The following is a 16156-nucleotide window of genomic DNA, read 5'->3' as shown; positions in this document are numbered from 1 at the left end:
AAATGATTGTTAAACAATACTACGGGCACTCTACTCAACAAACTAGACAACCTGGAGGAAATGGACAAATTCCTAGAAAAATACAACATTCCAAAACTCAAACAGGAAGAATCTAAAAACCTCAATAGGCCAATAACTATGGAAGAAATTGAAGCAGTCATCAGAAAGCTTCCAGCAAACAAAAGCCCAGGGCCAGACGGCTTCACAGGGGAGTTTTACCAAACATTCAAGGAAGAACTAAAACCTACCCTCCTCAGACTACTACAAAAAATTCAAGAGGAAGGAACGCTTCCAAGCTCATTCTATGAAGCCAGCATCACCCTAATACCAAAACCAGGTAAAGACATCACAATGAAAGAGAATTACAGGCCAATATCCCTCATGAACATAGATGCCAAAATCCTCAACAAAATCTTAGCAAATCGGATCCAGCAGTACATCAGAAGGATCATACACCATGACCAAGTAGGATTTATCCCAGAGATGCAAGGATGGTACAACATCCGTAAATCAATAAATGTGATACATCACATAAACAAATTGAAAGAAAAAAACCACATGGTCATATCAATTGATGCAGAAAAAGCATTCGACAAAATCCAACACCCATTCTTGATAAAAACTCTCAGAAAGGTGGGAATAGAAGGATCATACCTCAACATAATAAAAGCCATATATGACAGGCCCACAGCCAACATCATACTCAATGGACAAAAACTAACACCATTTCCCCTAAGAACAGGAACAAGACAGGGATGCCCACTCTCACCACTCCTGTTCAACATAGTACTGGAAGTATTAGCCATTGCAATTAGGCAAGAAGAAGAAATAAAAGGCATCCAAATTGGAAAAGAGGAAGTAAAACTGTCCTTATTTGCAGATGACATGATATTATACATATAAATAAAGCAAATTATTTGTTTGATCTTTATAACACATATCTGTGGAAACTAAGGTTTGACACAAACTGTAAAAGGAAAGAAAAAAGCACAGGAAGTCATAGCTATAAAGTAAGAAGCTTAGCTACAGGCAAACATAAGATTTAAAAATGAGATTTTTATCTTACTAAGTCATATTGAAAAAATCCTATATTTCCCTTAGGCCATTTACAATTTATAAACTAGACATACTGAGTTATGTCAAGAGAAGTTATATCAAAGTGCTTTGGTAGCACAAATATCAGAGAAATCTAATTAGCAGAATAAAAAGAACACAGCATCAAAAGCATTCTGTTCTTGTATAGTTATGATCATAATTCAGAAGCAATACTTCAAGGTTTAATTTTTTAAAAAAAGAACCCTACTTTTTTCCTACATTCTAAACTAGGGGTGGAGAACATTCCATGAATATATATTTCCATTAAATTTATTTTGAAAAAGGCAAATAAAAGCAAAATTCATTCTTCTTTCAAAGGAAACTTTAATAATAAAATGCCATTTTCTAAGATAAATAATTCTTCCATTCTACCTTATAGATAACGTGGCAAATCTTCAGATGGAAGAGGGGAGATACAGGGACAGGTGAGAAGTGTGGGGCATGAGAAGATGGAAAAAAGTAGAGACCAAAGATTTTACATATGATGCTTTTACACTCAAAACAATAAACTGCAGACACAAAAAAATGAGTCATAGTTAGAAGGGTCCTCAACTCCCTCCTCCTTTTACAGACAGAGCCTACAATACCCACGCTCACACCATGCAGGTATCAGAACCATACCAAGTGATCCCAAGCCCACTGCTGCTTCCACTTTTGAAATTCATATTGATTAGATAAAAAACACTTCTTGCTCTAGAAAGTGGAAAAGTGTTTACAGAGCAAAAAGATCTACTCTTCTAGAATAAGGTTCCCTATCTTGTGGCCTGTAAAAATGCTACCACAAAAATGTTAAAACATCTTCATTTTCATTAGTACAGATTTAACAGATTTTTTGGCAACTGCAAGTCATATTAAATTAATACATAAATCCAATTTATATGAATTTTTATAATGTCAAATTGATGAGATATCCTATATACTAAAGATATAATATGCAAATGGCTCACGGATCAGCAGGAAGGTGGGGCAGCGAGCTACAAGTGGGCAGTGGAAAGCTACAGGAGGGGGCAGGGCAGCAAGCTATGAGGGGGGGCGGGGGGAGGGGGCAGCGGAAGCTACAGGAGGGTGGCAGCGAGCTACTGGTGCACGGATTTCTGCGCAGGGCTACTAGTTTTTAAATAAAAAAGTCACTGCATTTTTTAAATGATAGCTATATCTATCTTTTTATTTATTGACCAAAATCAGCTATTCATAAGTACTCTCTACTCGTTGCAATTCTAAGGAAAACTACCAAACTGGTATTTCTGGAAATCAGAACTATTTAATTCCTATAAGGGCAGCAATACTTCCTATCCGATATGAGACTAGTAAACTATTCAGCAATAAAATGAAAAATAAAACCTTCTATGGTCATTATTATTTCACTTAGGGAATGTTTATAGGCCTACGAATGGTCAACAATTAGGAACCAAATCACCATATCTGTTTTACGGTGAACGCCCTTCATCTGACCTTACACCTGAAAACCGAACATTGAGAGGAAAGCCCCATCCCCTACCAAAAACGTCATCTTCATAAAGAGAAATGGAGCACTGCTTCTCCACCATCCTCTCAGGAGAATCCCATACACTATCATATTCATCAAGTGAAAATATCAAGTCTTTTTTTGCCTGTGGATTGGTAACTAAGATATTAAATGTGAAAACTGAGCCCTGGGAACCGGGAAATAGAGTACATTGTAAAAGCAGTTTTTAATCTTTTACTTCTTATCCAAAGCATAATATTATGACTAACTGGGTATCATGCTGACCTCACTTCAAGGCAAGAGAACCCTGACATTCCTCTCTTTAAAGTCTTCCTTTATATTTTTGCTACTAAAAGCTTTAAACTGCAAGGTAGTGGTTGTTTGGGATAGCCTATCTACAGATGAAATTTAAACTTCTTGTTAGAAACCTATACACTAAGGAAAATGAAGTTTAAACTAGAGAGGAGAAATGTGTAAACAGGGAGTTTGAACTAAGTTGAAGATAAAAGTAGCAGTGAATATCCTACTGAACCAAAAAATCTTAACAGTGCTCCTTCAGAGCAGGCTCAGAAAAGCAGGCTGACACAGTACCATATACTTTGAACTTTTCCCCATGTAGGAACCTATCTGACCTTATGGTAAAAGCGGGGAGACATGGTCAGCTCAAGAAGAACTATGACATAGACATCTGCCATTTCTGCACGCCGCCAAGTAAAGGAATAAAGACATTATATTTTCAGATTTTAAACAAAAGACCTATGATTCTTTGCAACTGACAAGTTGAGGAAAAGTGAATTAAGATGACTTAATTCTTCTTCCATGTAATGTGTAGACTTAGGGGACAGTGGGTCCAAATTTCTTTAAATCTACTGTAATTTAGAAGAGGGTTGCTCCTAAGATTTTCTGGTCACAACTTTACGCATTCCCCGAGAATGTCTGCAGCCTCACCTGCAGCGACATCATGTCGGGTCTGTACTGTTTGCGGAAGCCCAGGTCATACATGAGGAACTTCAGCATTTCAAAGGCTTGCTCTTCACTCATGTGCAAAAGCAGGACTCCAGCCACAAAGCTGATCCCCTGACAGTAACCCACTTCTTTGTCCAGCAAGGAGTAGGCTTTCAAGAGGTTGAAGAGTGACAGTTGCCCTGCCCCAAGCTGTGCTGAAAAGTAAGGGTGAGTAGGAAATGTCCTTCCTGCAGAGGAAAAGAAAGGAAATATTTTTGAGATGTCCTCGTGCTTTGGAGACCAGAGCAAAACTGCAATTCAATGATTTCCAGAAATAAACATTCTTGCTCAAACCAGTTGGAGTTGCTTGGACTGCCCATGGAACTGAGTCTCTCTCTCTCTCCCTACCCCCCCCCCCAAGTTCTCTAGATCATCACCCTATCTCCACATACAGACAGGGAAGTAAATGTAAACATTTTATGCTAACCAGAATTTCTATCGGGGGGGGGGGGGGGCCCGGCGGGCCGGGGGGGGAAAAAAGATAAAAAAAACCAAGGATATATCTAGAAGAGATCTCAAGAGAATAAAATATAAAATTTATTCTGACGATAAATCAAGGCAAATTCTAAGGTCACATAAAGACCACCAGCTAACTGAAACCATAAGAGATGTCATTATTTAAAAGGAAATCTTAGTAGTCCTAAACAGATTTATTCCTGCTTCTCTTGTAATATGACACTGAAGGGACTTTTGGGAGCTGTTTTGTTTTACATTCAATCTGTCATTCGGGAAATACTTATTTTTCAAACATCCTTTGCTCTCTGTTTCTTAAACCACCTCCACAAGCCATGTAGACCTCTTCTCTCTCTCTCTCTCTCTCTCTCTCTCTCTCTCTCTCTCTCTCTCTCTTCAATATATCGAAAAAGGACAAGGAAAGTAAGGGGTCAAGGTGATTTCAAAAACATTCCCTTCGGGTAGTGGAGCGCTGTCCCATGCACTGAAGGGTCACAGGTTTGATTCCAGGTCAGGGCACATACCCAAAAGACCTATGATTCTTTGCAACTGACAAGGTTTCGGGTTCCATCCCAGGTTGGGGTGCGTGCAATTGATGCAACCAATTGATGCTTCTCTCTCACATCGATCTCTCTCTCTCTTTCAAGTCAATGAAAAAAATATATTTTTTTTAATTCCTCTCTAAAATTCTCCTTTGGATATAAAATTACCACGGAGATACTGCAGCCAGCAAACACAATCAGTCCTGGATCACTGAAAAGTTGGTACTAAACAGAGAAACAAACCCATCTTCACCACCAACGCTGTGCACACAGACTGGTGCGGGACTTTCTTTGTGCCACAAAAATGAAGGGGATGGTAGCTTCCTTGTGAAATGACTACTTCTGTAAGTTAAATCTTATAAGAATTTCAGATTTTTAAATGTTTCCACCACATGTGCTTAAGAGTGACACCCTCGGGAACTGATAAGATTAATTCTGCAGAACAAGTAAGGGGAAGATGTGAGAAATAACAAGAACACGCTGACGAAACACAGATGGCTACAAGTAGAGTCAAATAAGCATTTTTAAAATTATCATTTTACTTTCTCAGTTAAAATTTTTGTTAAAGAAAACGATAAATAAGTTATATAAATAAGTCCCTGCAATCTGATCTCATCATCTCCTTCAATTAGGACATCTAGACTCACCCTAAGTGTATCATCCCAATTTCTAGTCTCAGGATCAATTTCCAGTCCCAGAACCACAGATCTGCAGGGTACACAAGGATTGCCTAGTGCCAAGTCCTCATTTAAGAGAGAAGATTGAGACTCAGAAGCAAAGGAATTTGCCTAAAACCACAGTTCAGTGGTAAAATCAGAACAAGAACTGAAGTTTCCAGTTTCTTTGTAAAATTCTCCCTTTTAATTCTATTGGGCTCAAAAATATTAACTGATTTGGGCCCCTTTCCCAAAAAAAGCTATCATCTAAAAGGAACAGAGGTCAAAACTAGGTTTTGGCCCGTGATTTTTATATGCCCTAATATAAGGTGACTCCAAATAAAACGTAACCACTTGTTTTCACAAATGGGCTCAAGTAACATATCTGTCCACTTTAAAATTACCAATTTTTAGGGATACAGATGAAATAGTCAAATGCCAATGTACAGTATTTAATCCAAAATGTTTGATATTATAAAATAATAAAATATATATTATAATATGTTAATTTAGAGAAAAACTAGGCACAATATAATTTTTTAAATAATACTATTGTTACTTTCTTAAGTTATTTGAAATTTAGCACTGAGAAAGACAGCTTTATGAGGCTGGCACTGGAAATCCTCCCCCAGGTTGTAGTTACCCATTCATCTAACATTATGACAGCTAATTTTTCTTTCACCCTATAGGGAAGGATTCATGATTTCCACAACATAACCACTCATCTTATTGCTTTATAAAGTCAAAGGCTTGTTTTCAGCAACCTGTCCAGATATACTTAATGGAACTTTGTTTTAAAAAAAATTGGCAGCCCTTTTAACCTACTCTAGCCTATTTCAAAATCAAAGCTGATTGAGATAACTGTCCGCCCCAAACAAAAGTCAGTTATTCAAAAACAGGAACTGAGAGTATCTGACAATATGACCTTCATACTGATTCACATATAAGATAACTCCCTTTTCGGAGGGCAAGTTTGGTGACAAAAATCTTCACTTTCTACTCGAGCAATTAGGACATCATCAACTAGGTATAAAACCAACTGCCCTCCACAAATGACAGAGTCAATTTCTCTACATAGGCCAACAGCTCCTCTTTCTCGACCAAAACACAGACAAACAAAAAACTCAACAAACGGACCCACTGTTTACTTTTGTAAATAATAATCAACAAGACAGACATACCTAAATCCACGAGAATAGCATGCTGCTGGGTGGTGAGCTGCTTCAGAAGTTCCTTATAGGATGTGTCTGGAGGTTGCTGCTTATTGGGCAATCGGTGCCGTAGACGATACTGTACAGCTAGGAACTGCCAGATTTCTCCTCGTCGGCTTTTGGGAACACCTACAGTCCGAGATAAAAATCAAGGTCTTGAATTCTGGACAGAAGTTGCTGAATCGTAGCTGGTGAACCATATAATGCTTGAAACAGGCAGCTGTAATGTCCAGCTTGCCACAGCGTGAACATGGAGCACGACTAACAAGTTTAATCCCGCAGCTGCTGATGTCTTGCGAAAAAAATCCCACCCTCAAATAACAATGGCAATATTAGCAACATGGGCCAACACTGAGTGAGCACCTAATACAAAATTTACTGAGGGGTGCCTCACTGCTAAGCATGGTAAAGGGGCTCAGAAAACACCCCAATGAGAGAGGTGATCACTATTGCCCCCACTGTACAAATGGTGAAGCTGAGGCAGAAAGAGGCTAAGTAACTTGCCCGAATTCACAGGGCTAGCAAGTGGCAGCTTAGAATTAGAACTCCAGAAATCTGGTTTCGGAAGACAAATTCTGAAATCCTGGTATGCCTACTGCCTATTATCACCTTTTATTTGGTTTGAAGCTAGTAACAAATGCAAATCCTCATATAACTTCTCAATATTGGTCATAAATAGAAACTTTGTAAAAGAGAATTAAATAGCATTCCTAGAATAATGAAGTAATAAAAATGAGAAGTACAATATGAAGGTATAACTGGCGTGCTAATGAACAACCTTCAGTCTTTGAGAAGAAAACATAGCCTATGAAATGAAGCATTAACTCCATTGTGTTTGAAAACCAAAGGGCATCACAAGCAATTCAAAGTATGCTAAAATTTTGCTTTTTATGCCAAAGGATATGAAGTAAGCACTGGGAGGGACAGAATTCAGTTCTTTACAAAGCAACTAATTTTATTTCACTACGTTTTTTCAGTTCAGACAGACTAGCTCTGAAATACGTTCCTGAGCTCCAGCTGGGTAAAGGAAGGCTTAACGGCAATAATCTTTTGGGGCTGCAATGCCACAGTTTGCATCAGCTAGAAGTATTATTTTGCAAAAGCTATAGCTCAGGCTCACTGACTGGCTTACAAGGTCCTCCACAATGTATCTCCAAACCACCTTTTCAGTCCGATTGCCTCCCATTCCCCACCTTGCCCGAAGCATAAGAAACTTATGGCTATTGTCACACCTCCAGTTCCTTACTGTTGTCTCATGGAAATCCAAGCTCCCCCGCTTGAATGCCTAGTGTATTTCTGCTTGTCTTTTATGGGTGAGCCTGAATGCCCTTCTTCTACTGAAGGCCTCCCGGACATTTCTGGGAGTAATCACTCCTTTCCACTTACTACTTGGCTCATACTCTACTAACACAGCCATATTAGATGACAGGTCGCTCTCTGCTGTATGTTCATCTGTTTTCCCTGCTGCAATGGCAAGTTCCTGGAGAACAGTGAGCACACTTTCATCTCCGTATGTCCAAGCCCAAGAATATACCTTGCTATGTAAGCATCTGTTGAATGAATGAATGAGTGTGTAAAATGTCATTCTTAGGGGGTAATTTTCATCAGCTTATTAAATGAATTATTGATCATCGGAGTGGACTGTTTTACAAAAATGTAATTCACTTCAGTTAAACAACTATTTATTGAGCATCTAATATGTAGCAGAGTAGAGATCATGGCTCTGAGGGTACCTCATCACTAAGAAATGAATAAATGCATTCTCAGGAAAATTAGTCTCATCCATTCATTCATTCATCCATTCATCCATTCAGTAAGTAACTTGTGCAAGATGCTCTCTTAGATGCTAGATGTGCAGTGCAGTGGTGGGGTGAGAAAAACATTAAACAAATGTACACGTAAATATAAAATTGCAACTTATGATCACCACAATAACAGGGAAAGAATCATAAGAAAGAATAATAAAGTGAAACTAATTCTTTTTGGTGGAGGAGAGTGGCGGGCACATTATTTCTGAGGAAGTGGAATTTGAACTGAGTGCTGAAGGATACCAGGACTCTCCAGACTGGGAGTGTGAGCAGCCATCTCTCTGGAAGGAGGGTGTGTGAAAGTCCTGAGACGGGCAGAGGAATGGGAGGAGGAAGGAGGAGTGAGAAGAAGATGGGATGGAAAGAACGGAGCTGGGAAGGGGAGCAGGTAGCATGGTAAGGAAGAGGAGTGTAGGGAGGCTGCAGCATTCCACACAGAAATAGACTGGGACCCACAGTCTCTCTGAAACATGTGATACAAGGTAGCGAGAGGCAGAAAATGAGATAAGAAAGATGAAGAAGGAGAGGTTATGGGGGGCACTGGGCACAATGTTCAGAAAGTTAAACTGTATCCTGTATGAAATGGGAAGATGGGCACCCCCTAAAACATATTTTAAAATCATACATCTCTCACACATTCTAGTAACCACTTTTTTCTCTAGTAACCATTTTGTCTCTCAAATAATGCATTCAATGAAAATCTTTAGGATTTCCATATCTTCAAGGCAAACCACCAATATACTAGGCCTGTAAATGTAGGATCTTACAAAATTAATTTAAATTTAGTTATGCAACATTTTCACACATTACCATAACCTTTTAAAACAAGATTCATTATCAGTCATTTTATATGACAGAGCAGCAGTGCAATATAATGGCTAAATAAAAGTAAATTTTCCAAAATAAATAAATAGATAGAAGGAAAACTTATTAATTGATTAACAAGAATATAATTATGTATATGTAAACACATACATGTAAGTGAATATACATATACATGTACACATGTATGTAAATAAACTCTTCTAACCAAATGATGGAAATGAGTCAAGTCTGTAAGCCTGAATTATTTTATGGATATGATCGAAGATCTGTACCAGCGAATCCAAGGAATCTGCTCCTTCCTTGGTAAACAATGACACTGAGCTGAGAACAGCTGACTGAAGGAGGTAGGAAAGTCTGCAGAAAAGGTGCTGCTTCAGGGACACTCTCTCCATTAGCACCATTTCTTACCAACTGAGTCACTGACTGCTGGCAGAAGTAATCACTTTCCTTTTTTTATAGGTAAAGCATACAGACAAAAGTATGTCCAAGGTGCACAAATTTAAAAAAAAAATCTCTGAAGCTTTCTCTAAATTGAGCCCTAACCAGTTTGGTTCAGGGGATAGCACTTCGACCTCCGGTGAAGGGTCACAGGTTTGATTTTGGTCAAGGGCACATACCTCAGTTGCGGGCTCAATTTCTGGCCCCAGTCCAGGCCTGTACAGGAGGCAACCATCAATGTGTCTCTCTGACACTTATATTTCTCTCTGTCTCTCCCCCTCTCTTCCACTCTCTCTAAAAATCAATGGAAATGTATCCTCAGGTGGGGATTAACAAAAAAAACAAAAAAAAAGAAGATTGAGGTGCTCTGAAATACCTTCTTTAAGAGAAGTATGAATGTCTTCCATATCACATTTTGTTTTTCCTCTGCAGTTCAATAACTTCTTATCCCAGGTTATTAAGATCTCCTTCTGACATACACCAACTTCTTCATAGTCCAATTTAATTTTTCTGGAATGGAGTTCATCTCTGCTTGCTGAGGAAAACAAGAGAATTTATGTAAGACTGATATGTTTTTAAAATATAGTATTTTTAACATTGTATTGTATTTGTAAAACTATACCAAATGACTTTTAGGAATCAACCACTAATATTTTCTGAAAAAAGAAAAATTTTTAAAAAGTGAGAATACATGAAAGGTTCTCAAACTTTGAGTCATTTCATGTAAGAAAATGTCAGGAATAACTTCCTGAGGAGGTTTTACTCTGTATCTTACAGTCTGTCACTCTGCTAAATATAAAAATAAACCATGTTTTCTCTGCTAAAAATTTCAATCCTATTTAGACAAACATGGTAATTGACCATACCTTCGCTACGCCTCCCATTGGCTAATCAGCACGATATGCAAATTAACTGCCAACAAAGATGGCGGTTAATTTGCATATGTAGGCTCCAAGCGGCAGAGGGAAGACTGAAGGCAAGCCAGAGCAGCAAAGACAGAAGACTGAAGGCGGCTCCGGCCAGAGCGAAGGCCTGGGTCCTGGGTGCCGGAGGAAAACCTGTGCCAGCAGCCAGGACAAGGGAAGGCCTATTGCACAAATCTCTTCGTGCAACAGTCCTCTAGTTTTTTTATAAATGTGATAGCCTCCAAAGTGACAACTTACAACATTTCAAACACCATGCAAGTGTTAATATTTTATATTTGACATCTATGAGAAACAATGCCTCATGCTAACTTTGATTCCATAAATATTTGACCATCATAACCTGGTATATTTTTATAACTATTTCCATTAGGAACACTGTCCTGAGTTATGTGTTCCTGTGTTCATTCGTAATAATCTTAAAGAGGAGAATTCATGTTACTGAAGTTATCACTACTTCCATTTTTTAAATAGTACAAAATTCTCTTTCACTTGCTGGTCTAAAATATAAGCCCAGAGCTTATTAAAAGAAATGCCTACAAAAGCAAGCACTATCTTAACTTGGTCTTTATTTGATTTCAAAATGAAGCAGAAAAACCATGACAGAATATATTTTTTCTCTTTCATTCATATCATGTTGAACAGGAGTCTTTCAGAGTAATCTGTACTTATTCAAGCCCACGGGGCTCAACTACCTTACCTTCTGCAACACAAATCTTTGTCATGCATCCAAAGTCCTCGACAGCACAAAAAATAACAGCAAAACCAGTATTACTCTTTACTTAGTGTGTTTGAAACCTTTCAAAAAAATTTAAATATCTTACAATCGACTGCTATTCGAACAGCATTGTAAAATGCTCTACATGAAACTCCAGACATAGTAAAAAAAATTAATCGCACACAAAAATAGTCCTCCTGGATACCACTAGATGGCTTTCTAACATAATTTAGCTTTGATTCTCAATATTTGCTTTATATTTCTCTATGATAACCAAGAAAAAGGAGTTCATTAAAGCTAATAATAAATAAAATCTCACCTTTAACTTTACTAATGATTTTTTCACAATGAACAAAGCATAACATATCTTCAGATTTTCCTTTTCTCCAACCTCCTGCAGACCATTTTTTTTCCATTTAAAATAATAATAACTACCTACTATGTGCCAGCTGCAGACCCTGAGGATAAACTGCTGAGTAAGAGCAGTTCATCTCTGCCCTCAATTGTTTAATGAGGCAAGAATAAAGTGCCACCAAAAAATGATTATCCATTGGCTAGAATTTTAATAAGCTAAATTATTTTGTCTTTGTTACATAAGTAAAGAAATAAATATAAAACTAATAAAGTTTTCTATAGTATATTCTAAATGTCAACTCCATTCATATTCTGTCAGTTTCTACAGTATACACAGAGTCCGTTGCATTGAAACATTCCACTTCCCTATATTCACACACATAGTTGAGAAATACTGTGGCATACTGGGAAAAACCCGAGAACCATGAGAAGTAAACACACGGTTTAGTACCTGTCTGCCAGCACATCACCGTGTGACCTTAGGTTAATTCCTTATCCAGCCCAAGCCAATGACTAACAGTTGCAGAATGAAGAATGGAGCTTAATAATCTCTAAGGCCATTTCCAATGCAGTCTATGATTCTAAAACTTCCTTAGGAATTTAATCTAAGATTCTACTTGCACATACTCCCAAATGTTAATGAAATATGTAAGTTCATGCTTTAAATGTTTTAGAGCAGCGGTTCTCAACCTGTGGGTCGCGACCCCTTTGGCGGTCGAACGATCCTTTCACAGGGGTCGCCTAAGACCATCCTGCATATCAGATATTTACATGACGATTCATAACAGTAGCAACATTACAGTTATGAAGTAGCAACGAAAATAATTTTATGCTTGGGTCACAACATGAGGAACTGTATTTAAAGGGCCAGAAGGTTGAGAACCACTGTTTTAGAGGATGATAGCCATCCTTTTTCAACTTCTTTTTCTGTTTATGAGTTAATTCAAGATGTAACCAATTGCTTGAAAACACACAGGAGGGGGCAAAAATAGGTTTACAGTTGTAGGTATGAGAAACACAGAGTTTATTCTTGTATTATTATTTATTGTATTATTTTCCAAACCAACAACTGTAAACCTATTTTTGCCCCATCCTATAAATTCAATTCCTTTAAAAAAATGTATGGCTCTTCAAGTGGGCATACTATTTATCACACCAAACTTTTAAAAGCTATGTCAACAGCAACTAATTGCATTTTTTTAAAGAACATTTACTTCCTAGGGATATGTAAAATCTTAGTACTCTTCATTCTGCTAAGAAAAATAACAATAAAGAAAATAAATTATAAGCTTGCAAACTAAATATTGTTGAAATTAAAAACTGAACTGAATAACAGGTAGATGATGAGCACAGAAAGGTGAATACTTGTATTTAAAAAGCTTTTCGGAAGACAACACAATAAAAGCAACTCAGAGACAATCTTCCATTGTACAGTTTCTAAGACTCCAAAAAATCAAAGGGTCCACTTAAGCTAAATCTTTCCTTTTACAAATGTAAAAGATAAGACTCTTTTCTGTTAAGTGATTTGCCAAAGATAATGGCATTAATACATTTTGGTACTGTCTCCACATCTCCTGGTGTGTGGTTCTATCAGTACTGAGGTAAATAACATCAATATTTCAAAGTCTGGAAAACACATTCTAAAGCATTTGGTATTTATAAACTTAGCAATAAAGTTCATAAACAGCACAATAGCTTTTATAAATTATCCAATTGTAAATTTAATGATTTGCATATAATTTTTAAATAGAAAATTTATAACAAAAATATGAACTTTGATTTGATAATATGTAATTAGACACTTTAATTGGATACAATTTATTTGAAATAGTCTTATTTCACCTATTATAAAGTTATCCTGAAAGTTGAAAATCATATTCGACAAGAATTTGCTTTCTCATGCTTAAAAGTTTTTTTAAAGTAATACACAATGATATTACAGTCATATCAAATACATTGATGATCAAATATATATGACTGTATTATAGTATTATCTACACTCTCTATTACCCAAATATCTCTAAGAGTGCCTGATGTTTTAATTCTGCTAAGCCAAAATGCCAATATTTCAAGGTGGTCTTTCCCGTGTTATAACCACCTCACAAAATAGAAATAAGCAATTATAATCAGTAGTCTAGTAAAAGTGCGTATACAGTCCAATACAACAATCTTAAATTATAGTAGCATATCATTTAGGCCCATTTGAATGGCTAACCTTCCAGTTTCTGGTTTTCTTTTTCCATTCGAAGCAACAAAATTTGTTGGTGTATAGCTTTTCTCCACAAACTCCTCAATTCTTCTGATTTTTTTCTTTCTTCAGCTTTTTCTGGGTCATCGCCCCCAGACATGAACATAACCACCGGTTCCTCCTCCATGGTGGGAGCAAGAGGGGACAGCGGCAGCAGCTCATTCCTGTCCAGTCCATCTGCAGAGAAGAACACAGTGAGAGGCATTCCCCAGCAGTAACCCAGACGACAGAAGTTTTCTCCAGCATCAACGTGCTCTCCTCCTAGAGTCCACCTTTAACGCTTTGCACAGAGCCACTTTCCTAGTCACTGTTAGTGTCTGGAAGGAACGGTTTAAGTAAACTCACGGGACTGAATTCCCCTTCCAGAGTTCCCTCTCATAGTGAAATGAAAGCATATCTCATTTCACCACTTCTCCTTTCCACACAAAATGACCTAAAAGATAGGTGCTCCAAAATGAACTGGCCTTTCCCCTGAGTTTTAACACTTCTGCAATTCACCTATGTACACCCTCTGATTGTGCAAAGCAAAAGGAGTGCGTGAGTCGGTACGAGGGCTCTCCTGAAGGCTACATCCACCATCTCAATCCTTCAGGAGAAAAGCGGCTGAGCAACTCTGGGCACGTCTTGGCTCAGCATCCTGCTCACTCCTCCTGCAACAGTCTCTTGCCCAATTCCTGAGCTCATTTTCTCCTCTGTTCCAGTCCATCTTTTGTACCGTTGCCATTTTTTTCTGTATTCACAGGCATGACCATGTCTCAAAACATGTCAGTGATTGCTTATATCCCAAAGAACTATGACCAAACTACAGGGGGTAGCATATAGATCCCTTCAGACTCCGGCCGCATGTAACCTTCCCATCCTCATCTCAGTCTTCCATTCTGTGCTCCTAAAGTTCAATTTCTCATGATTCTCTGACCTACAAAATTCCCTCCAATGACTCCAGAGCTTTGCTAGTTCCTCTTTCTGAAACATACTTGTCTCAGTAATGAGTTTAAACAAATACCTAGCTTTGCCCTGAAGCTTCTTCTTACTAGCAGAGGCAGAGTTGATTTTATCTTTAGTACTGTCAACTGTTTCCTTGTTTGTTTTTTTAATTTATAAATTGACCTCCACTCGTACCCTTATTTATTTTCTTAATAAATAACTTAAAAAAAATTTTTGTACTCTTTCACTCTTGTTTTAGCTTCTTGAGTTAAATATTTAGTACATTTAAGTTTTGGCTTTCTTAATTTTAGAAATGCTCTCTAAATATGACTCAATTTTTATCATATTTTCTTCCTTCTAGCAGCTTCTAGTAGAGTTTTCAGTTTCCAAACTGACAAAATATTTTAGTTGTCCTCTAATTCTTGAGTCCTTTCTTTCTTTCATTTTTTTTTCCTTTTTTCTTTTTATTCTTATTTGCACTGTAATCAGAGAACAGAGTATAAATGGTCATGATGGTGTGGAATTCATTAAAAAATCTTTGGAGCCAAGAACATAATTAATTTTTATGACTGTTCCATATGTGCTATAAATGAATGAATTTTCTCTCTGATGGCAAGATTCCATATAAATTTCAGATCTACTTTGTTTAATTGTATTTCTCAATTATTATCTGTATTCAATTTTTCTATATTTAATTTTCATGGAGGAATATATTAAAAGAGCTAGTGATATTTTTTTATTTCTGCCAAAAATTCTGTGATTTTCTAGCTTTCAAGTCTGTATACTTATGTGTGTTCTCATTATTTTTATATATTTCTGTTTATTATTAGTTTTTTTGCCCTTGTATGTTTTTGTTTTAATTTCTAACAACAGGCCTAACATTCGAAGACAGCGGCCATAGTCTCTTTTGCTTGATATTCGCCTAGTGTATCTGTATCCATTTCTTCATTGTCCAACATTTTATGTCACTTTGTTTTATGTGTGACTGTTAAAAAAGAGTACATTGCTTTTCCAATAATAAAAAAGGCTATGACTGCTGAATGTCAACTATAATTGAATAGAACAGACTGACAGCTGTCAGAGGGGAGAGGGGTTGGGAAGGAGCTGGGTGAAAAGATAAAGGGATTAAAGGGAAAAAACAAAAATTAAAAAGCACAGAGACACAGACAACAATATGGTGATTGCCAAGGAAAAGGGGGAGGTGAGAGGGGGAAGACAATAAAGGGGGGATAAAGGGTGGCAGGAAGAGATTGGACTTGGGTGGCGAGCGCCAATGCAGTATGCAGATGATGTGTTACTGAGTTGTGTGCTTGAAACCTATACGGTTTTATTAAGTAATGTTACTCCCAATAAATTCAATTTTTTAAAAATTTCGAAGTTGAAGGAAGGAAGGAAGGAAGGAAGGAAGGAAGGAAGGAAGGAAGGGAGGGAGGAAGGAAGGAATAAGGGAGGAGGGAGGGAGAGAGAAGAAAGAAGAAGAAGAAAGAAGAA

General features: G+C 37.4%; 1 protein-coding gene across 1 annotated transcript in view; it reads right to left on the bottom strand.

Annotated features, from left to right (window-relative positions):
* TBC1D4 (TBC1 domain family member 4) overlaps positions 1–16156 on the bottom strand; it is a 77715-nt gene that overhangs the window by 10214 nt on the left and 51345 nt on the right. Inside the window, 4 exon segments of the mRNA XM_023751728.1 lie at positions 3509–3753; positions 6398–6556; positions 9875–10033; positions 13709–13918. Of these exon segments, the coding sequence (XP_023607496.1) occupies positions 3509–3753; positions 6398–6556; positions 9875–10033; positions 13709–13918 (773 nt within the window).

This window comes from Myotis lucifugus, unplaced genomic scaffold, assembly GCF_000147115.1.
Source record: "Myotis lucifugus unplaced genomic scaffold, Myoluc2.0 scaffold_24, whole genome shotgun sequence".
Lineage (NCBI taxonomy): Eukaryota > Metazoa > Chordata > Mammalia > Chiroptera > Vespertilionidae > Myotis > Myotis lucifugus.
The sequence above is the reverse complement of the archived record's forward strand: the minus strand, read 5'-3'. Positions and strand labels throughout refer to the sequence as shown.